The sequence below is a fragment of the Rattus norvegicus genome, chromosome 9, assembly GCF_021556685.1.
Source record: "Rattus norvegicus strain SHRSP/BbbUtx chromosome 9, alternate assembly SHRSP_T2T, whole genome shotgun sequence".
Taxonomy (NCBI): Eukaryota; Metazoa; Chordata; class Mammalia; order Rodentia; family Muridae; genus Rattus; species Rattus norvegicus.
Genome location: NC_141542.1, coordinates 51550868 through 51575761, shown reverse-complemented (window position 1 = coordinate 51575761; position 24894 = coordinate 51550868). Strand labels below are relative to the sequence as shown.

General features: G+C 44.9%; 1 protein-coding gene across 41 annotated transcripts in view; it reads right to left on the bottom strand.

Moving 5' to 3' along the window:
* Dst (dystonin) overlaps window positions 1-24894 on the bottom strand; it is a 394204-nt gene that overhangs the window by 132479 nt on the left and 236831 nt on the right. For 37 of the 41 annotated variants that reach the window (XM_087565925.1, XM_087565930.1, XM_087565928.1 and 34 more), the window contains 24 exons: window positions 22927-23046; window positions 20613-20708; window positions 20398-20525; window positions 16642-16735; window positions 16189-16343; window positions 13863-14325; window positions 13490-13618; window positions 13263-13340; window positions 13010-13171; window positions 12822-12926; window positions 11358-11453; window positions 10155-10280; window positions 9614-9766; window positions 9288-9442; window positions 8988-9114; window positions 7775-7958; window positions 6734-6891; window positions 6107-6285; window positions 5514-5652; window positions 4704-4897; window positions 2990-3152; window positions 2246-2329; window positions 1335-1442; window positions 718-816 (listed from right to left, as the gene is read on the bottom strand). In XM_087565925.1, coding sequence (XP_087422051.1) covers window positions 718-816; window positions 1335-1442; window positions 2246-2329; window positions 2990-3152; window positions 4704-4897; window positions 5514-5652; window positions 6107-6285; window positions 6734-6891; window positions 7775-7958; window positions 8988-9114; window positions 9288-9442; window positions 9614-9766; window positions 10155-10280; window positions 11358-11453; window positions 12822-12926; window positions 13010-13171; window positions 13263-13340; window positions 13490-13618; window positions 13863-14325; window positions 16189-16343; window positions 16642-16735; window positions 20398-20525; window positions 20613-20708; window positions 22927-23046 — 3495 coding nt within the window. Of the gene's footprint in view, window positions 1-717; window positions 817-1334; window positions 1443-2245; window positions 2330-2989; window positions 3153-4703; window positions 4898-5513; window positions 5653-6106; window positions 6286-6733; window positions 6892-7774; window positions 7959-8987; window positions 9115-9287; window positions 9443-9613; window positions 9767-10154; window positions 10281-11357; window positions 11454-12821; window positions 12927-13009; window positions 13172-13262; window positions 13341-13489; window positions 13619-13862; window positions 14326-16188; window positions 16344-16641; window positions 16736-16858; window positions 17122-20397; window positions 20526-20612; window positions 20709-22926; window positions 23047-24894 lie in introns of those variants that run through there. The other 4 variants (XM_087565948.1, XM_087565963.1, XM_087565964.1 and 1 more) reach the window with 2 other exon arrangements.

The following is a 24894-nucleotide window of genomic DNA, read 5'->3' as shown; positions in this document are numbered from 1 at the left end:
CGGTGAGAACAGAAAAGGAAGTAACTGATTCCATGTCTAACAACCGCGAATAAGATTTAAAAGACGCGTACACCTTTAAAAGTGGGACAGCATCTCTCAAAATGTAGTGAGAGTAAGAAAACTATCACAGGCAAGAAGTGCGTTTCACTTACTAAGAGAGCTATGAGTGCCACACTTTTGCACAAATATCGACCACTAAGTTTGCCTTTTTAATACAGTGATTTAGAACTGAAATCTTTGAAAATGTATGTTGACTTAAGGTGCATAACACAGATGTGTCTGCATGGAGCCTCTCTACAGACGTCACATGAGCAGCGCCTGCGCTTGATAGAAACCGTTCCTCAGCTGTGAAGAAGCGGAACCAACTTCTGCCCAAATCTTCCGCTGACACAGGACTATTTACGACCCTGGGTCTATCACATTGGTTCTGAAGTAGCTGCTTTTGAGGCTTGGGGACCAAACCCACGCTAAGAGCACACTGAACCAATACTCTAGCCCACCCGAACTAAAACTTTAAACATGCTTTTCTGTCTTGGAGAATCTAAAAAACAAACAAATGAATGCCCAAGGCTTTCCGTCTTTTCCAGGGTAAGCTTCCAATGAACGACTTGCACGTTAGCAAGCAGCCATGTAAATTCATCAGGAAGTTTACAAATCACTACTGTTTCGGCTCAAACCTCGTTCCCGTTCACACGGATGTAACATGTTAACGGTTACCTCCTCCTCCTCCAGCCTTTTCAAGGAATCACCAGCGAATTTAATGTACTGCGTCATAAGAGTGACCAGGGCAGTGTACCTCGTCCGTAGGTCCATGAACTGCAAGGAAGACGTGAGGAGAGCATTATCTCTGCGACCAGCAAGATGCGTGAATGCCGACCGATGCCCATGCTACCGACTAGGCCTTGAGGACTAAGGCATACACTTATCCAAAGTGGGTCTCACTGGCTGCCACCTTTGTACGCCACACCAACTCATAACTTCCTTCTGGGTTTAATCAGGAAAGGCATTCTTTTCTGTGTTAATAAACGATCTTGACTTTAAAAGAGTTTTTAAAGAGATGTAATAAGATGTTGTGCCGTGGCATTTTACATCAGGAGTGATTTAAAAGAAATACTAAAGCGATATACTAAAATGCCATTAAATCATTTATAAATAATTAAAACGGCCAGTTTTATTTTAGGTATGTTTTACCAGGATAAAAGTCAAAGTGTTTTTAAAACATCCTCTCTCTCTCTCTCTCTCTCTCTCTCTCTCTCTCTCTCTCTCCCCCTCCCTCCCTCTCTCTCTCTCTCTCTCTCTCCCCTGCCCATCCTCTGCCCTTCTACATTCGTCACCTCTTGAATAATGAGGTCCGCCGAGCTCTGTATCCGCCGACGCTTCATTGGTGACTTCTGCTGGGAATCCACCATGGCCCTGTAGGTCATTGTTTGCAATTCATAGTCCTGCACGAAAGAGCCAATGTGATACAGTTAATCCAAGCAAAGCCTGAAGGCTTCAATCCACAGGGACTGACCACAGGACATGGGTAACTAGTTCACTGAAATAATCTTAAATAAAAAAGCTAAATGGTGAGTACTACATTTTGTCATTGTTGGTTTCAGAGACAAGGTTCCTCTGCGTCGCCTTGCCTGCCCTGAACTCACTCTGTAGACCAGGCTGGCCCTGAACTCAGAGATTCACCTGCCTCTGCTTCCCAAGTGCTGAGACAAAAGGCGTGCACCGAAAACTAAATTTTTAAAGAATCTATTAGAGATACTTATGAGGCTGTGACATGAACAGAGACAAGTGTGGAGGTCAGCAAAGGTCCCGATTGTATTTAGAGCCCTCAAAAACATTCACTGCAGAATATTCTCGGTACAGGACGCCTCCATTTAGTCCATAGAGCCATGGAGCTGGGAGCCTAAGATACTGTCAGTGTTACCTTACAAAACTATGACAGGGTCTCTTCAGTAGAAGCTAAATCTTCTCTAAATTTTAAATTAAACAGAAAGGGAAAGCATATACGAAACAAGTTTCAGACCTAGGTGTTGGGGGGCGTGTGTACATTTTCAATGCATCCACAGAGACAGAGAAAAATGAACTGGTCACGGGCCGTCACCTGACTCATTTCATAAGCAATTACTAGGTGTGTATACAAAAGACTAAATGAGGATTTTTTTCTTTTTTAAGCAGAACTTCAAACTGCTTTGAAAATATTGCTATAGCATTATATACCTTTTTGCCTCAACTACGTGACTGTCCTCACCTTGACGGCAGCTGAGTACTGCTCCGAGTATTTCTGACACTCGTCCATTTTGCTCTGCTTCACCTCTATTTCAGATACCAGCATCTGCGAACACAGTTTAGAGAGAAAGAGACCGGAGCTCTACAAAGATCTACCTCATACTCAGTGATGAAGAAACATCCAGGGCCCTCAGGGCTTTACCTCTTAAAACATCAAACCTCACCTGTGCCTTGACTCACAGATAAATAACAAACTTCCAGGATAAGATTAATAAGCAATCTTCCCTTGGGAGGCTTTCAAAACGGAAATGAGAACTACACAGGGCAGACTCGGTGCCTTTCATTACACCCACTTCAGATGAAAACAGCTAGACATTACTGGCTGTTAACGATAAAACCTTAAATCGTCCAACTTCCCAGCAACTGTGACCAGCTGGGATTCTATTACCTCTGGCCCCGTTTATTAATTTACCAAGTATAAAACCATGCTGCCAGTATATGATCAAGAAAAAAGTTAGACCCAGCCTGTGAAACCTGGAAGATGGAGTCCATGGAAACTACCCCAACACTCTCTTCATTATCTACGCTTTCACCAATGACTTCCGGGAAACACAAGTAAATGCAGGCGCGTTTAAAGGTATGGAATCCTCATATACATTCTCATTCTTCCTCACAGAGGTGTGAGTAATTGCCCTTTCTTCCAACACAGGAGAGAAAGGTGAGGCTTGAGACCAACCAAATTCAGACGGAATCTCAGTTCAAATACCTTCTGTTGGTTCAGCTGTACGGCCAGAGCTTTGCTGTTTTCTGGCTGATTTTCCTGAATTTTTCTCTGGGTCGTTTCGATTTGCTGGATCCAGTCATCTAGAGGGTGGTAGGAGTCCCTGTAGTGCTTCAGGGACTTCCCGATCCCTTCTAAGTCCCGCAGCCTGCAAGAGCGGCAGTGGAAGAGTCAGGTCCCAGCCGGAGGGGTGAAGGGACAGGGGAGAGAAAGACAAATTAAGACACAAGAGCCACGAAGCACAATGGGGCAGACACCTGGCAGAAGCCTGAAACACAATTCCTGCAGCATCTGCCCCACACAGCGTCTGGGTGAAGACAGCGTTTGCTCCGGGAGCTCTGAAGTTTGTTGGTGCTGTTTTACTGTGACACTAAGACTAAAGCTGAAAAAGCAGGGAAATTGACCGCCATTATAATCAATCCACAGATCCTGAGTAGAGGAGGCCTGCCTCGGATCATAGTTCACCTTTGAAAGATAGTTCAGGAGCTGGGGATTTAGCTCAGTGGTAGAGCGCTTACCTAGGAAGCGCAAGGCCCTGGGTTCGGTCCCCAGCTCCGAAAAAAAGAACCAAAAAAAAAAAAAAAAAAAAAAGAAAGATAGTTCAACATGGTCTCAAGAGAGTATCTTCGAGGAACTGAAACCAAATGCCCACTTCTACGATTTTAAATCAACACATTAAAAACAAATTTGTCATGCATTTTGCAAAGGAAAATACATATAAATAGAACTTCATTTCTTGAGTGGAAGTATACCATAAAAAAAAACCATTTATTTTAATATAAGCGTAAGAATGAGTGAGAAAGGCCACTATTTAAGATGAAGCCTAAATCAGTTCCATTTTCTTTTGTGCTTTTAATTCTCACTGAACAAATGATTCCACTTGTCTTACAATGTCAATGAAAAGGAGAAGCAGGCCACTTCGATTTCTTCATTTCTCCTTAGGTCAACAGAGATTGCTACGTAGAGCCCAAGAAAAAAAGCTTGTGATTTATTTCGTAAACTCATGGTTATCCGAACACTGTAAGTTGGTAATAACTTTTAGAGAGGCATATTATTATCTTTTCAAAAGACAGACTATACACATGCCATGACAAATCAGAATTTCTAACTATGCACAGTTGAAAAGGTCATTTTTCTGGAGGCAGAGACAGCTTAGCAGTTAGGAGCATTGGTGGCTCTCCCAGAGGACTTAGGTTTGATTCTCAGCATCCACACCATGGAGGCTCACTACTGGCTGTAACACAAGCATATGAATGTGTAGGCAAAACACCCATACGCATAAAATAAAACAAATCTCAAAAAGAAAAGACAGGGCTGGAGAGATGGCTCAGCTAGTTAGGAGCACCGGCTGCTCTCCCAGAGGTCCTGAGTTCAAATCCCAGCAACCACATGGTGGCTCACAACCATCTGTAATGGGATCCGATGCCCTCTTCTGGTGGGTCTGGAGACAGTGACAGTGTACTTACATATAATAAATAAATTTTTAAAAACAAGAGAAAAAAAGATAATATTTCTTTCAAGTAACATGCTTTGCGAAAGAGCATCCGTAAGGAAGAAATGGAGTTAGGGACAATCCTGCAGCTAGCACATTGGCTATGGAATGCCACTCACTTGATGCCTGGTGAGTTTAATTAGAGTCCACCCTCTGTACCCAAAGGGACTCCCACCTACATGTGCACTGAACAGAAAGGACACCCACCTGTTGTCGATCTGGACGTGAACACTCTGCCACCTTTCCACGAGCTGGTCTGCCTTTTCTTTGTGCCAGTCAAAGTCAAGGTCCCGTTCTTTGTGTGTCTTGAACATCTCGTCACTGATGGCTTTCGCTTTCTGCAACTCGTCTTCCAACGCGTGGAACACCTCTCTCTTCTCATCTACTTCTGATCGCCATTGCTAAAATACATGCATCAATGGGCATCATGAAATAATGTATCAACAAGTCATAGAGGAGCTCATTATTTACCTAAGGTAACAATCTGCTCATCATGGCGTGACATATATTTAAATGCTTAGTCCCCAGCTGGTGGGACTGTTTGAGAAGGATTTGAGGGTGTGGCTTTGTTGAAGCAGATGTGTCACTGGGGTTGGGCTTTGAGGTTTCAAAAACCCATGCCAGGTCTGGTTGTTCTCTGTCTCTGTCATGGGCTTGTGTGGATTAAATGTAGGCTCTCAGCTATGGCTCCAGGGCCACACCTGCTTCCCTGTCTGCTGCCATACTCCTCACCATGATGACCCTGGACTCACCCTCCAAAACTGTAAGCAAGTCCCTAACTAAAGGCTTTCTTTTATAAATTACCTTAGTCATGATGTCTCCTCACGGCAATAGATCAATCACTGACACTGAAATGATTGCGTGTAGTTATTTAGTTGTAGAATTGAAGCATGGAATGGAGGTAGCACACGCAGAAACACGCTCTACATCAGGGTCTTAGTGCCAGACGTTTGGCACTGTGCTAGAGAACGACTGGAAGCGGGACCTTGGAGCCACAGCTAGAAGTGACACTCTTACCTTTAACGTACTCATTAAATTCTCAATGTTATTCTTGTCAGCTATGACTGCTTCTTCTTCACACAGCTTGGTTTCGTAGAGTTTGACAAGGGCTTCTGCAGCTTGGGTGTTTTTTAAAACCAAATTAACAGTCTTCAACCTTGAATGAGAAACAAACACTAGTCCACACTGTTTAATGTCTTTTCTCCCCCCACACTGTAGTCCCAGAGTGTCATTAAAACTCATGACATGGGCACACTGACTGGCCTCCTGTACATCTAGCAGTCAGTTGATTCTTTTCCTAATAGACGTCACCCCGTGTTTCACCCCCAGGTGGTATTTACGCAGATTCCAACAGGAGACACTTCCTCACTGACGTCACCCATATCCCACCCCAGGTGCATTTATACAGATCCCAATAGGTTCCTAGGTTGCAATAGGTTACGCCAAGCATAGCAGAAACCCCCAAAACTACAAAAGGGAGCTTACAGAACAGAAATGTCTAAGGCAATCCCCTCTCAACATGGAGGAATATCAATCTTGTTTCTAAGATACACGGACTGCCCACAGAACCACCGAGCGAGAGGTGGGGGTGAGGACTGCTGCTGACATACTTCTCTACGTAAGTGGCAGACATGGAGTAGATCTGACTCATGCTCTGGAGGACCACGCTGAGCTCTGATCGCAGGGCAGGGACGGATGGGGAATCTGCCGCTTGGCTGAAAAACTCTTCACACTTATTTGTGATCGCCTCCAAGTCGTCTTTAAGCCGTTCCAGCTCTTTCTTCAGTTTCTAGTACAGGAAACACACGGGGGTTATCTGTTGTCACCCCAATGGTCATGGTTCTTACAGCCGCTTACAAGACACATTTTACATTTCATTACCGACATAAGCATCCGTATAACCCCTTTCTTTACCAAATAAACAAGCATGCCAGTCCGGCTTTATCATCATAATGCCTTTTTCTGTTTATTCCTTTGACCCCAATCTCTAACTTTGTAAACAGCACGTGTATAATGTCTCTCTGCGTGAAGCCCACCAGGAGGCTTCAATGTTTACTAACTCAGAGGTGGACCTCAATCCAAGGGATCTTGGTTTTACGTCCAGTAAGAAATGCACAACTGGGCCTCGGTAAGGAGCCGAAGTCACAGTTGAACACGCCGGAGATCAGAAGGAGACATTCATGGTCACTAAGAGGAAATGGCCCTGGCTTCTTTGCTGACACGTGTGCGACTCTTACCTCCTGCTCCGTGATTCTCAACATGCTTTCGTGTAGGTCATCTCTTTCCAGAGGCGTCCGGATCTGCCGAATCAACCGGTCTTCACAGCTCTCCAGGCGAAGCCGGATGTTGCGCACTTCTGAGACGTACAGATTGTACACAGACTCCTCTTGCTCCTCTGTGGAAGGACAGAGCATGCTCGGTGAGTAACTCCCCCTCCCCAAAAGGCCCAGTGCAAGACTCACAGCAAAAGCCAGCGCTTTGCTCTTACTGAGGCAAAACAGTGGTCCCATTAGCACAAATCCTAAGGACATAACCTTAAAACCCAAGTCTCAGAACGTGGACTTTAAAACTTAACAAGCACTGAGAAAATTTCCCTAAGGCCATGTAAAATACTGAAGTATCACTGAAATACCCAAAGGAAGCAATGTATTATCCTGTTTCATATTCACAAAAATGTGAATCGTATGTCATCAATTAACCATTAAATTAAACCAAAATCTAAAAGGAAAAAGCAGGTAAAAAAATGTGTTAATGTTTTAAAGACACAAAATATTACTAATAAAATCATTTCTTTCTAACTAGTATGACGAATTAAGACTAAGACTTATATTAAGGAAAACTTAATAAAACACTTTGCTTTAATTCCTGTGTAAAACTTAACACGGGGAAATAATCAAATCGTTCATGAGCCTTAAGCACCTTCCTTCTGAGTGTCACTTTGTAAAGTGCAGTAAACCTGCTTCACACAGAGGAGGTGAGAATCTGTCGTCCGCCCCGCGGCTTGGCGGGCATTTTTAGTTACTTCAGTTTTATTAATGATCTCATCGAGCACCTTCCTAGCTCAGAAGTTCTGGTTGCTATGGGTGGCTCTGGGATTGAACTCAGGGCTTCAAGCATGAAGTTATGTGCTCCTGAGTTCCGTCCCCTGCACACACGCATTTCATGCTGCTCAGTAGTCTTGCATACGTGTCACAGTGGACTGAGGTTTCCCGTGAGAGTACAGGAGAGTCTAGATGAAACCCCCACAGGGGAGAGAAAGCCAGCAACCCCGCGCTTACCTCTTTCTGCAGACTTGAGAAGCTCTTGATAATACTTCCTACATACATTCACTTCCTTTTCTAGTTGAGTTATATCCGAGCCTGAAAATATTTGGGATTCCTGGCTATCCTCCAGAAAATCTTCCAAGCGGGACTGGAGATTACTGAGAACCTGCTGGTGTTCGCCAGGCAACATTGTCTTTATCTAAAGAACAGAGATCCTTGGATTAATGACGTAGCGCCAGGAGCTACATCCGAGTAGGGCGGATCATCAAGGATGTCACCGTACACTCTAGCTTGGTCACGGTTAGGGCAGACGTTCGAAATGAATATTCTTTTCGCTTACTTCGGGTTTGTACCCTATAGCAGGGGAGTGGAACCAACCAAGTTTCCATCAATAGGTGAGCGGACAGTGGTGTTTGGTACGTATGTAGATTGGAGTAAGAAAATCGTAGAAAGTCAGAAGGACTTAGAATGTCTAATATCAAGGGAGGTCACCCAATCTCAGAAAGATAAGGCGTCAGTTCTCCCTCGTGTATGGAGCGTAGCCTGTAGTATACACGTGAATAAGAAAGCAAATGTTTGTGTGCTCGGCAAGCCTTATAGAAAAGAGAACGGGAGAGAAAGGGTGGGCATCAGCACGGGTAAGGAAGGATAAAAAGCAGGTGAAGGGCACGGAGGTCACGAAAGAAGACAGAAAGCTGACTGGTTTTCGGGTTTCAACTCTGACATGGATTTCCAGGCTTCGCTGATGGGTAAGTAAATTAAAATCCATGCTGGATGGTGAAGGTGCAAAATCGAACGTGATGCTTCACAGCTTCAGAGTGGCCATCCCCACCCTTCAGAAGGTCCCCGAGGTGCACAGACTTCCGGTCTGTTAGTCTAGGGCATGATATCGTTCATTTGCAAGCTCTTTGCCATAACGTTTTAATTAAAAGAAGACAAGTAAGAATCACGGATACAGTTTCAATAAGTGAAATTAAAATGGACCCACTGTCTGTCCAAACACCTCGTCCTAGTCTCTCTCCTCCAGTAAGCACTGAGCGAGGTTCGATCTCAAGACTCCCATCCCCTGTAGAGCGAGCCTCATCTACGCCAGGCCCTACCGAGCACTGGCTGAGTGACAGAGTGAACGTACAGGGCTCCCTCCTAGTCCAGAGCAGGTGTAAGCTTCACCCCGTATATGACAAGGCGTTTGGGGACACATTAGGTCGACGCGCACATCCACACTCACCGAAGCCACGTTACTAGCCCGGATTCTGTCAATTTCATTGACGAGATAATGCCAGGACACTATACTCTTCATGTTTACGTGAGACTCATGCCAAAGAGTGAGGACACTCTGATACTGTTGCTCGATTCTGAAATACATACAGGAGAGCGCAGATTTTAGGCCTTTTTACCACGACAATCGATGCTACATGTTTATTTCTGCGCCCTCTATGTAGTACCTCCACTACCTTCCAGCCCTGCGGGACCCCGACACAGTATGGGTGGCTTCTTTAACCTTCAGAAAGGCCCCAACCATACGAACCTGTTGGCAAAGTCAACCGCTTCTTTGTTTGGTGGGGGGACGGTAAAGCACACAGACGGGACCATGGCCTCGTTTCCGGTGGGACTGATGACCTTCCACTTGGCGCGGTGAGAGTTGTTTGCCAAGACACATTCGTCGTCTTTGTAAATGGTTATCTGGTTTTAAATGAAAGAGGGGAAAGCTCAGGTCGGCCACCATTAATTCGTCTTCTTCCGTACTCCGTCTGGGGAATTATTACTTTTTTTTTTTAGAGACAGAGAAATGCCTTCTGACTGGGAAGCGCTATGATGTCGTTTAATCCGGCCTGCTTTGATAATTACAAGTACCTCAATCTGTCTGTAGTCACAGATAGCTTTGATCGGGATGGACGTTTTGAGTGGGTTGTCAGGATTCCGTGGCTTCAGCTGCACGACCGTCTTTGCTCGCCCCATCAGCCCGGCCACCACGCTTCGGTACTGCAGGAGCTCCTCCTTTTCCTCCTAGTCAGGAAACACGGCGGGATTTTAAAAGGAATGATTGGAACTCTCTATCCCATAGCGACTCACACAAATTAAACATCATCAAGGAAGAATGCCCTGACTACTGGGGACTCCTTCCACATCTCATGTCCCTTCTGAATCCCTCCTCCTTCACTTTGTTATTTTGTTTCCTCTTTGCCGTTATTATTACTATGTAACTGTCTACTGCCCACAGGCAGCCCTGCTAAAGCAGTTTAAACATCATTTAAACGACACAAACTGAGGTCTCAATCGGATGAGACAGTTGTGCGCCTGAAGTACAACTCTGTAGGTAACATGTAAACATATAACAACACACTAGTCTACCCTGCTGTGTGTCTGACAAGACCCAAAGGGTCTGCATCAGTACCATGGACTCCTGGACGAGGTCTTCCAGTTTGCGAATGCTGCTGGATCGGTCACAGACGTACTTGCGCTGAATGGCGTCTTTCAGATTCCTTAGGTAATCGGTGGCTTCTTTGGCATCATTGAAAAACTGAGGAGAGAGAAAACTTGGCAGCTGAAGTACACTACACTAAATGCCTGGAAAGCCCAGAGTTGTTAAATCTGGTGCCCAGGCCCTCTGTGCGCCCCTGACAAGCCAGGGCAGAATCAAAGCACAAAGCAACAGTAGCAACATCCTTTTGAAACGAAACAAACCTTTGAACTCGGATGGCTACAGATGAATACTGATTATACAGAGTGTCCATGTATAGTACCCATTATGTTTTGGCTCTATATTATTTTGATCAAAAGCCTGTTTTCCTTCAGGGTTCAATCAACCTTTTAAGGGGTGGAATTTCAAACAATATATTAAAATTCCTCAAGAAAAAAAATGAAGTTTTATTTGGTTGGCTATCATAAATATTTTTCATTAATGTCGGACACATTTTTAGAATGATTTTTTATAATATTTGTGTGTGTGTGTGTGTGTGTGTGTAAATCAGAAGTGAACAACCAGATGTGTCTTCAATTCTCTCATCTCTACTTTTTCGAAATGGGGTCTCTCACTGAACCCAGATAACAGTGAACAATTACTAATTATTAAACAATAATTTTTATTATATTTATATTATATTATAGTTGCATAATTATAATTGTAATATAATATAATGTGTAATGCATAGCACATTATCATACTATAGTATATTAATTATATTAATATACTTATTATAAATATTTAATGATTATAAATAATAATGATTAATACATTTCTTGTTATTTGGCTAGGCTGGCTGGCCAGCGAGCCTCAGGGATCCTCTGGCCTACACAGCACTAGGCATCTCACTTTTATCTTTTCATAAGTGTAGTTTCTGGGGACTGGACTCAGTGAAAGCAATTTGCCCACTAAGCCATCTTCTAACCACAGGATTTCTTCCTTAAAGGCTAGACTTTCCCTCGTAGGATTTTGAAGCCAGCACTTACATCCTGAAAAGAAAGTACTGGCTTATTCACCCTCCCACCCCCACTCCATGTGCTCTGCATGTGCGTTTCCTTGTGGTGTTTCTCTGCACCTCGGCAAGCCCACCAAATGGCAGTGCTGTCAGTTTAAGCTGCCATTCTACTCACGCACCTCAAAATAGGCAGTGTTCTCCTGAATGTGCTGCTCCACACACTGGCACAGCTGTAGGATCCAGCTCCACTGTGTCTGCATGGCTGCTTTGTATGCCTTAGGGAGAAAAGACACAGAAAGCTGGGGCAGAGGAAAAGGCACAGAGGCCCTGGTCCGCCTCAAACGTGGGTCATGCATGTGTAAGGTATGTAGCTTGACCCGGCAGGGCAAATACTGACACATTTATAATGTTGCTTTTCTTTCCCTTCCCCTCCCTCTCTCTGACAGGTTGTCTCTTGCCACACTGCCCAAGCGTGTGGTAATCCCCCTGCCTCAGCCTCTCATTACAGACTGGAACCACAGGTGTGAGTCGTCATGCCCGGCTCAATGTTGATGATCTCGAATGACAAAAACACTCTATTATCTGAACTTAAATAAAACTTCAATGGACTGAACTATGAAAACTGGGGTAGTTAATTTTATCTTATGAGGTCCCCCTTGCTCTGTGGATCTTAAAGTCTATGTATAGTTTTAAAGTTAGTACAGATGGTTTTTCTAATTTCTAAATTTCTTATTTTTTTTCTTAAAAATCTGAGGAAAAAATATAGCTATTTTATATGAAAATTTTACATTTGAAATGAATGCAAGCTATTCCCGCTATGTGTAAAATCAACCCTTTTCTTTACTCCTTGGTCACTAACTCTGACACCTGACTTTAAAATCCCCACATATGCCTTTCTCTTTGGCATCCCAATCTCCACTATTCCTGGGTTTTTATATTACTGAGCCATACGGTGTGCATGTTAACACAGGTCTGTTTCTCTCTTCTGAAGATTTGAGGAGGGTAGAAAAAGAAGCATATACTTTCACATCGATATAACTATTACATTTAATAATATAATAATATTTTAAACACTTATCTGTTTGAATGCTTATTAATTAATGCAGAGTATATATTTCATAAAGGAAAAAAATACTGCAGGAAAGCCCACCTAGTTCATCATGAATTATGAAGCCATTTTTTTTTTTGTGCAGAAGGTGCAATTCCCCTGCCTCCCAGGGGGGGGCGCTCTGTGTGCACTAAGGCTGTGTAAAGCCTGATCTTGCTTCCTCCTGAAATGACCCACTGCAGGCACGTGTTCCTGAAGATGTGCGCTTAGCAGCCCCCGGGGGTGGTCTAGCAACACATGATACTATTTGCTCCCTCAAACTAAGTTGCATTTCTGCTTGTTACACATTCTGCCACAGAACAGCCTTCCACTCCATCAGATGAATCTACCCACCAGTAGCTTCACGGGGGCCTAAAAATAACCTGCTGCCTTTATCCTAAGAGATGGTGGAGAGAAGCATGACTCTCTGGGAAATTATTTTTGGGCCAGACTGTAGTAAACACTTGGTAGTTCGAATTTTTTTAATTTTAACTAGCGGAAGAGGTTTACGGTTGTGGATGCCTCAGAACTCGGCCCACACCTCGAACTTTCTTACCTCTATGGTCAAGCGGGCTGGGTGGCTTTCCAGAAGCAGCTGCTCTGCGATCTCCTGAACGGCTTTAATACTTTCCTCCTTCTGCTCCAGCTCCCGCATCAGTTCCTAGCGAGGAAGCATCAAGAGGCACGTCAGAAACGCCGCAAGCACCACGGTCTGGCGCTGGCACCGGAGCGTGGCCGACTCACCGCGTGGTAGCCTTTCTTCCGGGCGACGTTGCTGTTCCTCTCACTCCAGTCATAGGCAACTTCTGACTCCTCCTTTTCATTCAACCAGATAAGTTCGTTAGTTGCCCGGGTTACAAAGTTGTGGAGCGTATCGAGGTGCCGCTCCTGATTTCTGGATGTGTTCTTTTAGAGGAAAGCCAATGTAAGAATCAGATTGCTTGCAAACAGGCATAACGAAAACAAACTAATAAAAAAAGAAAGAAAGAAAGCTTACCAGGAGTTTAGCGTACTGACTCTCTAGTCTGTGCAACTTATCCGTGTAAGAGAGCTTCAGAGGCGCCGTCATCTGGATCTAAAATATAGGAGCGAAGGTGTGGGGCAGGGGGGTTAGGGGAGCTTAAGCTCTGGCTAATACCAATTACTGTGTTACAGGGTCTTTATGTAAAAAGCAAATACTATCCAAAGACAATAAAATATGAAAAAAACACAAAATTTACAAACCTCACTAATTTTAGCCTCCTTAAGACTAGATTCAAATTCTTCAATGGCTCGGTGGACATTTTTATGGTTTTCTAAATGGCTTTCAACACTTGGCAGATCTGAGCCCCATTCAGTGCGGTCCAGCTGCACCTTAAATAGTAAAGTAACAGTTTAAAAAGGAGGAGAAGGGAGAGGAGGAGGAGGAAAAGGAAGAAGAAGAAAGAGAGGCAGAGGGAGAAGGAGGGGGAGGGAGAATGGAGAGGGAGAGAGAGGAGGAGGAGAAGAAAGAGTAGTACTATGAGTAGTAGTACTAGTACTACTACTACTACTACTAGTAGTAGTAGTAGTTGTTGTTGTTTCAAGAGTAGGACTCGAAAACTGAGGCAAACATTACCTGCATCTCATCAACCCAGTTCAAGAGATCTTGAACAAATTTCATATTGACTTCCTCTTCTGTCAAGTTCTGGTCCAGCAAAGATGACTTTAGAAGGGGCTTTCGGATCTGCATTAGCTTCAGGGTCTGTAATGAATTTGGCTCTACTCCTACACTGAAGTTTGGAGCTACTACTGATGGGAACCCAGGTGTATACGCCGGAGTAACCGACGGCGTCAGGCGGGACGTCATCCCGGACGACAAGCCGGAAGTCACGCTAGAAGACGTCAAGGAAGGGGTTAAACTCTGGGTTAGCCCTGAGTTCAGACTGGGGTGTAAGGTCTGTGCAAATCCTGAGTTCAAGCTTTGAGTGATTCCTGATATCATGAGCTTGGTCTGCTCCGTGGTCAGCATGCGTCCTTTGCTGTACACCGCGGAACATTCATTCCTTAAGGCCAGAATTTCATCACGCAGCTTGGCAACCCTGCGGAGAACACGGAGGCGTGTGAGGTGGGACCGAAAGGCTAATGCAAGCTGCTGGCTTTGGCTGCTGCATCACTCATGCAGCTCTCTACTGCAAGACCCTAATGGTAGTGTGGGCCCCGGAAGGCACACAGGAGCTCTGCTTCCAACTGTTGCTCTGCAAACCTACTTGCTTGATAAATACCTATTTTATTTTTAAAAAGAACATTGAAACCATCTTGGTACAATTTTGCCTCACGTTTTGTTTTTGGAGACTATCACACTGTGGACTCTCCATGTTATTAGTCATTATAACTGTCATTTATAAGCGACACAATTACATACCCACAAGGCGATGGTTCCGTTATTTGATATCTAGGATAGTACATTTTCTTATAAACTATGTCTGGCATGAATATGAAGTTTTCTAACTTTATCTGCTTCTTATCTACATAGAGAATAACTACTGGCTCCTAGAAGTGTAACTATTGGCTCAAAAGTGATTTACAACATTTACTTTTATATGTACATAGAGACAGAGACTATGGTCCTCTGGGCTCTTGTCCCTCTGTTCCCAGAATCTCAAAGAGGTTTTGGATTTGCTCTTTAATTCTGGTGCTGTTTAATTCTGTTTCCCCTCCTGAGGTCCCGTCTGGCTATGTAGCTCCTGCAAGCCTTGTATCTATCATTCTTTACCCTAAGCCTTCTGAGAGCTGAGAATCCACATGGGTGCCACCATGCACAGCCTTATCTACACAGATATCCTTTTCTATTGTTTGGTTATGGCCATTTTCATAGTAAACAGAAAACTGAATGAAGATGAGAACCTCTCTCACACTTTTGCCTTTTCTAATGCTGCAAACCATCATCATCACCACCACCATCACCACCACCACCACCACCACCACCACCATCATCATCATCATCATCATCAGGAGGTCTGAGGACTCAACCTAGGCTCTTACCTTCGCTTACTTAAATATTCACTCTGCCTCTGGGTCACATCAAAGACCCACATAAATATCCTAAGTACTTGGAAATAATGTAGGCATCTAAAATATTCGTTTTAATGACTCCAGTATTTCTGTGATGGTAAATGTTAATGAGACTGAGAGAGTGGTCAACCAATAACCAGCCCAAGTTGAGATCCATCCCATGGTCAAGCACCAATACCTAACACTATTAATGCTACTCTGTTATGCTTGCAGACAGGAGCATGTTGGCCTCGGAGAGACTCCACCCAGCAGCTGACTCAGAAAAATGCAGACACCCGGAGCCAAACAGTGGATGGAACTTGGGGAGTTTTATGGAAGAATAAGAGGAAAGACTGTGGGCCCCAAAGGGGATAGGATGACACAGAAAGACCAACAGAGTCAACTAACCTGGACCCCTGGGGCTCTCAAGAGTCTGAACCAACCACCAAAGAATGCACAGGGCTGGACCTAGGCCTCCCTGCACATATGTAGCAGATGTGCAGCTTGGTCTTCATGTGGGTCCTAAACAACTGGGAAGGGGGCTATCCCAAAAGCTGTTGCCTGCACGTGGGATATGATCTTCTAGCTCAGTAGGAGGGGAAGGGCCTAGCCTTGCAGGTACCTGAAGTGCCGGGGGAGGGGATAGCCCAGGAGAGGGGGAGGGGGCTACCAGCTGAGAGAAAAGGGGAAGGGGATGGGGAAGTGATTGTGGTAGTGGGTGACCAGGAGGGGAGCAGGGAGTAGGCTGTAAAGCGAATAAGTTAAAACAAAACAAAAGTAAATTAGATTTTTAAAAAGTTGATTATACATGTTGGTTCTGCTTGTTCTCGTTGAAATATCACAATTCACACACTGTGTGTTGTATACTCCCAACACGCTCCCTGAATGAAGGAGGCAAGGATGGTGCCTACCTCTGCACCAGCTGCTCGGCCTGGTAGTACTTCCCATCTAGCAGAATCTGAACGTCAATCACGTGCTGGCGTAGAAGGTTCTCACATTCAAGTATATACCCGGCAATTTCTGCTTCGTTCTGAAACTGCACTCCCGACTCCAATCTTTTGGAATCCTGTATTTAAAAGAACTCAGCATTAAGTCCTTAGAGGCAGAGCTCAAACCCAGCTTTAAACATCAAACTCCAAAATATTAGAGGAGACGCTCTATTTGGGCTTTCTTTCTTTTGGTTCAGACGCATGCTTGCTTTTCACTCGCTGCCTGCCTCCCAAGAGAGGAAATATCAGTGATAATCCTTCAGAGCTTCTGCAGGGAACAGGTACTAGGAGTCGATCAAGTGTTGCAATTTACCCAGTTTACCCAGGCACACACCGCCCATCCACAGCAAGCCCTGGCCCCTGAAACCAACTTACAGACTGGAGAGCATTTCGGGCGAGCATGAGTTTGTCCTCACAGCTGACGCTATCCCTCTGAACTCGGGTAGCAATCTGCTGCAGCATATCCAACCTGAAAGGGACAAAAGGTTAGGAAAAAAAAAATCTTCTTTCCGAAGTCAAAGAGCTCACCGGTCCGGGAAAAAAAAGACCCAGGCAAGGAAGGGAAGACAGCCTCATGCAGAAGACTTCGTACCTGTGTCCATCCAAGGACTCATTGCTGAAGCTAATGCAGGAGTTAACCAGCGTGGGACCACAATGGACGGACAGGAGATTCTCGTTGGAATCTAGACTGGTCCGAGTGCTGGTGGTGTTACTAAACACAGAGTCGCTGCTACGGTAACTGTAGCTACTGCTCTGCATTTTCGGTCCTCAAACGATAACCTAGGACCACGCAAGTAGGACTACCACCAGGAGAAAGCTTGCCTGCTACCAGGTGAAAGGCGGTCTGGGCGCGGGGATGGGCTTTAACGGGTCCTTAAATAAGCTTCAGCATGCATACGCAGTACACTGCAAACACTATGCTGATAGCTATTCAAAAGAATCCTGCCCAAAGCCATTTTTTGGGGGGGTTTTGCTTGCTGAGGTTAAATCCATGCAAGTACAGACAGAGAGCGGGATGGTTGGGCGTCACTGGAAAAGATATGCCAAATATTTTCTCTAAGAGTCATCCAGCGGCAGCCACCTAAAAAACAACTCAGGTACCCAGGAGCCAGGGTTTCGCCGGCGAAGGTAACCCTATCGATACCAACTACAACTAGAAACACAGAGCTCAGATCGCACAGCTGGGCTTCTGCGAGCGGACGCTGACACGTGCTTTCATAACCCAAGGCAGAATGCTGGGATCATCAATGATAAGTCAACAGCCAATAAACAAGCACTCGAATTTAATGAGAAACCAAAGCTGACCACCTTTTAATTTGTTTGCCGCATTAAATTAACTGGGAGAAACACGTTCAAATTGCTTTTCTTTGTGTGATGGGTGCTTGCTCTCTCTGTCTCTGTCTCTGTCTCTGTCTCTCTCTCTGGAAGCCACACTACTCCTAAGACACTACAGCTCGGATCCTAAAAACCAAAGACTCCATGCAGAATACTGGCTCAGTAACTAACTACAAATGTGTCTGGGCTTGCTTCTCCTTCACACAGACTAGCACAGGGCCCAAGAACATCGATTCTTTCCTGTTTGTCTTCTCCACAGTCCAAGCCGCATAGCTAGAATTTGCAATCCCTGGTCTGTGTCAAAAAAAAAAAAAAAAAAGAAGGCTTTTACCCAAATACGTCCCCCCACCTCTAACGCTACAAAGGCAAACTGACGTTTCTGTGCTGTGAGTTAAACATTTTAATTTTCAAAGGGCATTCACCAAGCAAACTCGAACAATTAAAACCAGGAACAGCTGCTGTGTCCCGGGAGAGAAACGTTTCCCACACTGAACCTCCTCTTGGATTCATAACCACCAAATGTGGTAGCTGCTGTTGCATCCTGCTACAGACAAAGAAACTGAGGCCTCGACGATTACGAACTTGTCTGTGATCACGGGACTTCCAGGCTGAAGTCACAAACCTAAGCCAGGACAGACTGGCTCTCCAATCTTGAAGCTTCAACTGCGTTCTTTCATTAGCATGCTGCTGTGGTTTGAATGTATCTCAAAAGTGCCCTGTGCCGGAAACTCGGTCCCCAGTACAGCGTACAGAGACGGAGACGGAGATGGAGACGGGAAGTACTTAAGACTGATGACATCATCAGGGCTCAACCCTCATGTATAAATGAGTGTCCTTATCCAAGGGGCAGCCATTGGGCTCTCCTGCTTCAGTGAGCATCTGCTGTCTGCTGTGCCTCTCTGATTCCTTACCGGCCAGCCCACTCCAGTCTCCTTGCTCCTTTCTGCCCTCTACCAGAGGTAGGTGCAGCCCAAAGGTCCTCAGAGACGCCAGCCCCGGACTACATTCCTCAACCCCTGCAACTCTGAGTCACCAACTTCTCTTTTTCTCTTTTTAAACTACCAGACAGTCTTTTATAGAGTCCAGGCTGACCTGCAATTCCTCAGAGCTGGGCTTACGGTAGACGTGTACCGTAAGAGGAGCCCAGGTAATAAATTTCTTTTGTGCTATGCAGCCCATAGCAATGCCAAGTGGACTAAGACACATTAAAAAAGTCAGCTACTGCTGTAGTGACCAAAAATATCTGTTCTCGGTATCTTTAATTCAAACGATCCGTTTAATGCTTCCTTTTCACTGCCTGTAAGAGCTGCAGCCCAAGCATCTGCAGTTCATTTGATTCACAGGCCCTGTTTATACGGACGTGGTAACTTTGTGACTTAACAAGAATGCACCTGGCAACAGAGGCCTTCCGATTAATGGATAATATATTAATTATCTTTGATACATTATTTCATGTCAACACTGAATCGCAACTACACTGAGTGTCTCTGTTATGTGCCTGGCATTGAGCAAAGGCATTGGTAAGGGACCTGACATGACAGCTTCTCTCCACAGTCTAAGAGCTGATATCTAAGAAACAGGTGGCTCAGATGAAACATGAATAAATATGAAATTACAACCAAGGTAAGCACTCTAAACAATACTCAAATAAATAGCCATTAAAAATATTGAGGCATGTGACCCAGCCTGGGGCACTGCTGGAGGGAACACGGAGGCTGCAGTCTGAGAAGGACTAGGAGTAAAGAGAAACAGGGAGTGAGACAGACTCCCTGCCAAAGAACAGACTACACAACCCCTGAGAAGAGGGGAGGGTGCAGCCCAGCACAGGAGAGCTCCTAAGAGACAGGCAGAGTACCAAGCTCTGCAGCCATTGCTGCCTGAGCTCACAGGCCTTTAGCTGTGAGGAGGGACACAGAGGATAAGTCTCATGTCCTGTAGGATAACAGCCTTGAGGGAATAAATACATGGGACATGGCTGGGCAAACAGCTCTGTGTAGTACATTGCCTAGAAGTTCTAGAAGACTCCACTTGGATGAGTGGGTGCGGGGCTCATGAAGGCTCAGGTGTACCTTCCTGAGTCACTGGTGAGGTACAGTGGGAGCACAGGCTGGCCTCTGCCTCACTAATCCTTCTAATTCTTCTGCCTCCAGTTCCCAAATGCTGGCACTGCAGGCATGTCCCGCACACCTGCTGTCACATGGTGCTAGGCCTGTATTGCCTTTTAAAGGGAGAGCCTTCCACCGAAGGCAGCCTTATGAAAAACTTCAACAACAAAACAAAATGGCTAATCTCTGACCGAACCAGTTTTTTCAAACTTGGGCCCTGGTAATTTAAGGTCCTTTTGAGAAAGACTTCTGAGTGTCTGTTTTTTTAAAACTATAATATCTTGTTAGATAAGATTCAACACAACAATCCAATCTACTAGGGCCCTTATGTAGTCACCAATTTATTCTTTAACTTCTTGTTAGCATTTCTAGATAAGGAAATGGAAGGGGGAAAAAACCCTAAGAGACTTATTCAAGGTCATACCAACAGGTAAGTGTAAAATGTAATTTGTGTGAGCCTCGGGTCCCCGTGAGAGGCCATGTCTCATACAACAGGAGGGACAGCTCCTGAGGAGAGACCAAGGTTGAACTCTGCCTTCTACCTGCACATACACATATGAACCCAGGCAGACATGAACACACACAACAGAGTGGAAAACCAATCAACCAACCAACAAAACCACGCCATGTTCTCAGAGAATGAAGACTGAGATGGTCCTGCTGTGGGCACTGACTAGGACGGCATCCCTACCTCTCCACCTCAGGACGCAGTGCCTTCTCCCGCTCGAGCATGGCGATGATGAGTTTGCCCCACTCCTTTTCGATGTCGTTGGGATGATAACCTTGAAGGAGTTTGATGCGCCCAAACTCAATCCAAATCTTAAGGAAACAAGAGAACTGATATAGCGCAAAGACCTGAAGACAACTCAGAGTGCGTCCAAGAGTACCAGAGAGTATTTGGCTCACCTCTAATAATTTATACAGCCGTTTAATTTTTGATTTCTCTGTCTCCTTTGGTGGGATTTCTTTCTCTTTGAACTGTAAATACTGATTATAAAGTGCCTACGAAGGAAAGGGAAATGAATTATGGTTGGAGTTCACGCAGGCTTGCATCCCATCACTACGGCAACGGCTACTTCCTGTGTCACAGGTGTTCAGGAGAGTCTCTTTATGGAATCAGCGCTCTAGCACTGTGAGTGAGTGTGTGTGTGTGTGTGTGTGTGTGCGCGCGCGCGCGCGCGCGTGTGTGTGCGTGTGTGTGTGTGTAGTTGTGTGCTGGGTTGTATAGGTATAGATAAGGACTTAATTATTGATGTGAGCCTTGATTCAACCTGCACCACACGGGATTTAAACAATAAACAATGGCTCTGTTAAAACTCCCAGCGCCCAAACACATCCTTGCGTCTGAGCTATCCAAACATCAGGCACTGGCTTTTAGCTTCCAGAAAACAGTTTGGTGCAATTTGCATAAAGGAAGGAAAAGACCTGCTTCCTTTCATTCCTTGGCTCTATTCTGGAATCTGGAGTAGCTATGCAGGGCTAACCCATGGCCTCACCAAACTGCTGTCGATTTCAACAGGTTTTTGTTTTGGGGGTTGTTTCCTAACAACGGAAGGTGGATGCCATTAGCTGATGTTCCAGCTATAAAATGCCCCAATCATGTAATTATCATGCCATCCGTGAACCTTGTAAAGTGTTATTAGTCACTTAAGAAAAAAAAAACTTTTTTAAAATCGCATAAATAAAAACACTTTCTCGTTTATTAAGTGCATACTAATTCGTTAAGCGTAATTTACACTACTTTAAGACACACAACACAGTTTTGTAGGGTTCTATGAAGGTTTGTGAATCTCCCAACTCCTCAGGATACGTTTTCTCTCCCATACTGCGCGCTAGCAAGTTAACCTGTGTGAAGAATCACACTCCGGCGCCCTAAAGATCTGCAGAAGTCAGAGACCCACACAGATCTGTCCCAGGGTTAACAGACAAGCAAACAAACAAACAAAAATCCCAGGAATACATTTGGCAGTAGCTATGTTTGTACGTGGAATCCAAAAACTCTATTGATCCAAAACCGTAATCTTGCAGGCTGCTATCATTGATCACACATGTTATTATGTGCAGAACACTGTGGCAGCGCGCTGCAGTCTTAGGGGCAGCTCTCTGTGCCCTCCAACAGTTCACAGCTACAAAGCAAGGCATCTTACAGTGAAAAGACCCTATTAAAAATGGTCTTTATTCTTCATTTTTTCATTCGACAAATACCAAGTAACTCTGTGCCAAGGAAAGATTCCCCTCGGCAATGAGAAGAGGCCACACCACAGCTGTTCTGCACAGATGTGAGCACAACAGAGAGCCTTCATGGGGCCTGAGCTGTGCCAGTACAGGTTCTGCAATTCCAGTCAGAGTTAAAGCAAAGCTCATCAACTCAAAAAATAGAGGCTGCTCTGTAGTCCATATATCATTGGTTTGTGAAAATGCAGACTTTTCCTGCTAGTTCACACACAGACGTACAGAATGACGTAGTTTTGGTCTTTGATAAGCTATGTGTTCAGGATTCCTTTATATTGCTGTGATTTCTCCTTCTTGATGATCTGTCTCTGAGAACGCAGAATTTGCAAAGCTTTCCCAAATCCTGGCCACTAACACCAGCCCACGACCGTCAATTGTAAATCCACTCGCACTTCAGTTAGATCTGTTTTTAAAATTCATTAACACGCAGGATGCGCCTTGTACTCTACAAAAGAAGCAGCCCTGGGGTGGTTTCTAACCTGAATCAAGCAGAGAGGCCTGCTCCTGACCAGTGTTCTATGTGCGAGCTTTCTGGGACTATCCGGTGGGCTCTGAGCATTTCTCACTCGTGTTAAGATCGGATGACGTTAGCTTCAGAATGGCTCAGACTATACCTCCAATTCTCCACATATTAAAGCTTGGGGAATAAGTTCTTAAAGATGCTGTTGCTATAATGCTTTAATTATTATTATTATTATTATTATTATTTGGTTCTTTTTTTCGGAGCTGGGGACCGAACCCAGGGCTTTGCGCTTCCTAGGCAAGCGCTCTACCACTGAGCTAAATCCCCAACCTCTATAATGCTTTAATTATTAATGTCTACCTCTACTTTTTTTTTAATTACTCAAGAAAGTGAGTGATAAAAAATTTGTCCACTAAAATGTTCAACTTGCCAATGGCAACTTACCTTGAACTCTAAGATTACGGGGTTAACTTAAGCCTTAGTCTAAAGTTTCCACTCAAACCAACCCCTCTGTGCTATACCAACCTTGAGTTCTAGAGGGTTGTTAGGAAATGTTCTCTCAGACATTGTGACCACGTGGTGTCTGATCCACTGGATGAGGTAGTTCACCATGTTCTGGTATTCAATCCACTTGACTTCAACATCCTAGATCACAAAATATCAGGAAAGGTTTATATCGACAGAAAATAACACTCTTCCGCAATGCAACTTATCACACATGTTCCTACGAGGCCAGGTGTCCTGAAGCTCGACAGAGGAAACCAGGTAATGACCTGGGCATCATCAGGCCATGACCCAGTCCCAATGGGTGCCAATTCTGGTCCAAAGGGAGTGGCTGTCTGGGTCATTGCATTGGACAAGTTTCTGGGGCCTCAAAAAATAATGCTGTGATCTGAGAGGTTTCCAGAGCTCAACTTAAGTGGGGCAACGACTTACATAAGTCAGGCCACGGCATCTCTGCCAAGCACTGAGCATCTAAGTGCCCCCAGCATTTGACACTCGACACCGTTACGGATGTAGGGACCAGACAAGAAATGGTGGGCTTTTCAATTACTCATTGAATAAACTGTTTTTAACAGGGAGCAAAGTGTTACATAATTAAGTTTCAAAGGATACTCATAGACGGCACAACTGCACTTGCTGCTACATAATAAAAAGCGAAACTTTTAAGGCATAATATCAGTCAGGAGTTAGTGTCTGACTAGGGAGAAGACAGACTCAACTGTGAGAGCACTGGGGAGCAGTATCTACTCAAGTGTTCAAATGGCAGAAGCAGGCAGCACAGGCCAAAAAATGGAGGGAAGAATCAGGACCCACATGCGCCTTGGTCACCAGAGGCTTTTCAGGAAGGCTCAGCCCTGAGTTCTGCTGCAGCAAGCAGTGAGTAATGATATGGCCGAAGCGGGGTGTAGGGAGAGTGTACGGAGACAGGAGTTCCAAAGAAGGCATAGCATTCACCCAGAAATGCTCTGCCTGTAAGTGATTGGTTAGCACTACAGAACCACAAATGGTATTGTCAATAATGATAATCAATACACACTCCGGCTCCTGAAACATGTGGTGTGGATTTTACCACGTAGTCTGTGAATGGTGATACGAGTGACGCGATATGACGGTTAATTTGGGATGTGCAGAGTTAGTGGAAAGAGATGGGAAAGTATAAGCACTCAAGCCCAGGACTACAGGAAGAAGGAAGAGGTGATGCTAAGCGAGAGGGGAAAAGAGTGGGGCTGCAGGAACTGTTCTGCGACAGCAGATCAGAGATCACAGGAACAGGCTGCATGGAGACCTAAAAGGTTAAGATCTTCACAGGCAAGGCAAGGGGAGGGGGAAGTAAAATAATACCAAAGAGTGGAGACACAAGCCGTCACAAAAGCAAGCACGAGGCTTCCAAGCAGTGCACATGTATTTAGATATCTTCGTGTCTGTCGTCTGTGAGAAGGAAGGGAGGAGCCTGAGGTAAAGAGGCATGGTCCTCACATGAACACGGACAGCCTTCTGCTCACTTCTGGACGTAGCGTTTGCTTAGCGTGGCTGTGTCCAAGTGCACAGCTCGGTTAAGTTTCACAAGCCCGTGAGAAATGCTAACGAGTGAGGTCCCAGAGCTAAAGCTGTGTGTCAGGAACCTAGCTCTGGCCACCCGGCTGAATGCATAGCCCTGCATCTAGGCCTCATCTGTAAGTCAGAAAACAGCCATCAATTTACTTCACGGCGTCTTCGGAGTCAACGCTAAATTGTGTTCTCAAGTGGGACAGCCTAGCTACGCAGACGGATAGGAGAGCCAGCAGCTGTAAAAGGGCAGCAAGTTAAAAAGAGGAATCCTTACACTTCAGGAACCTGCAACTGTTGTTCAGAGATGTGCTGGGACTCTAAGTCGTTTCCCTTAGAAAGACTGTTCTTAGTTACATTTTTATTTCAATGGCATAACAACACTGTGAGATGTACGTACGATCAGAATAGAACGTTAACCCAAATAACTGAATGGCATTCGAA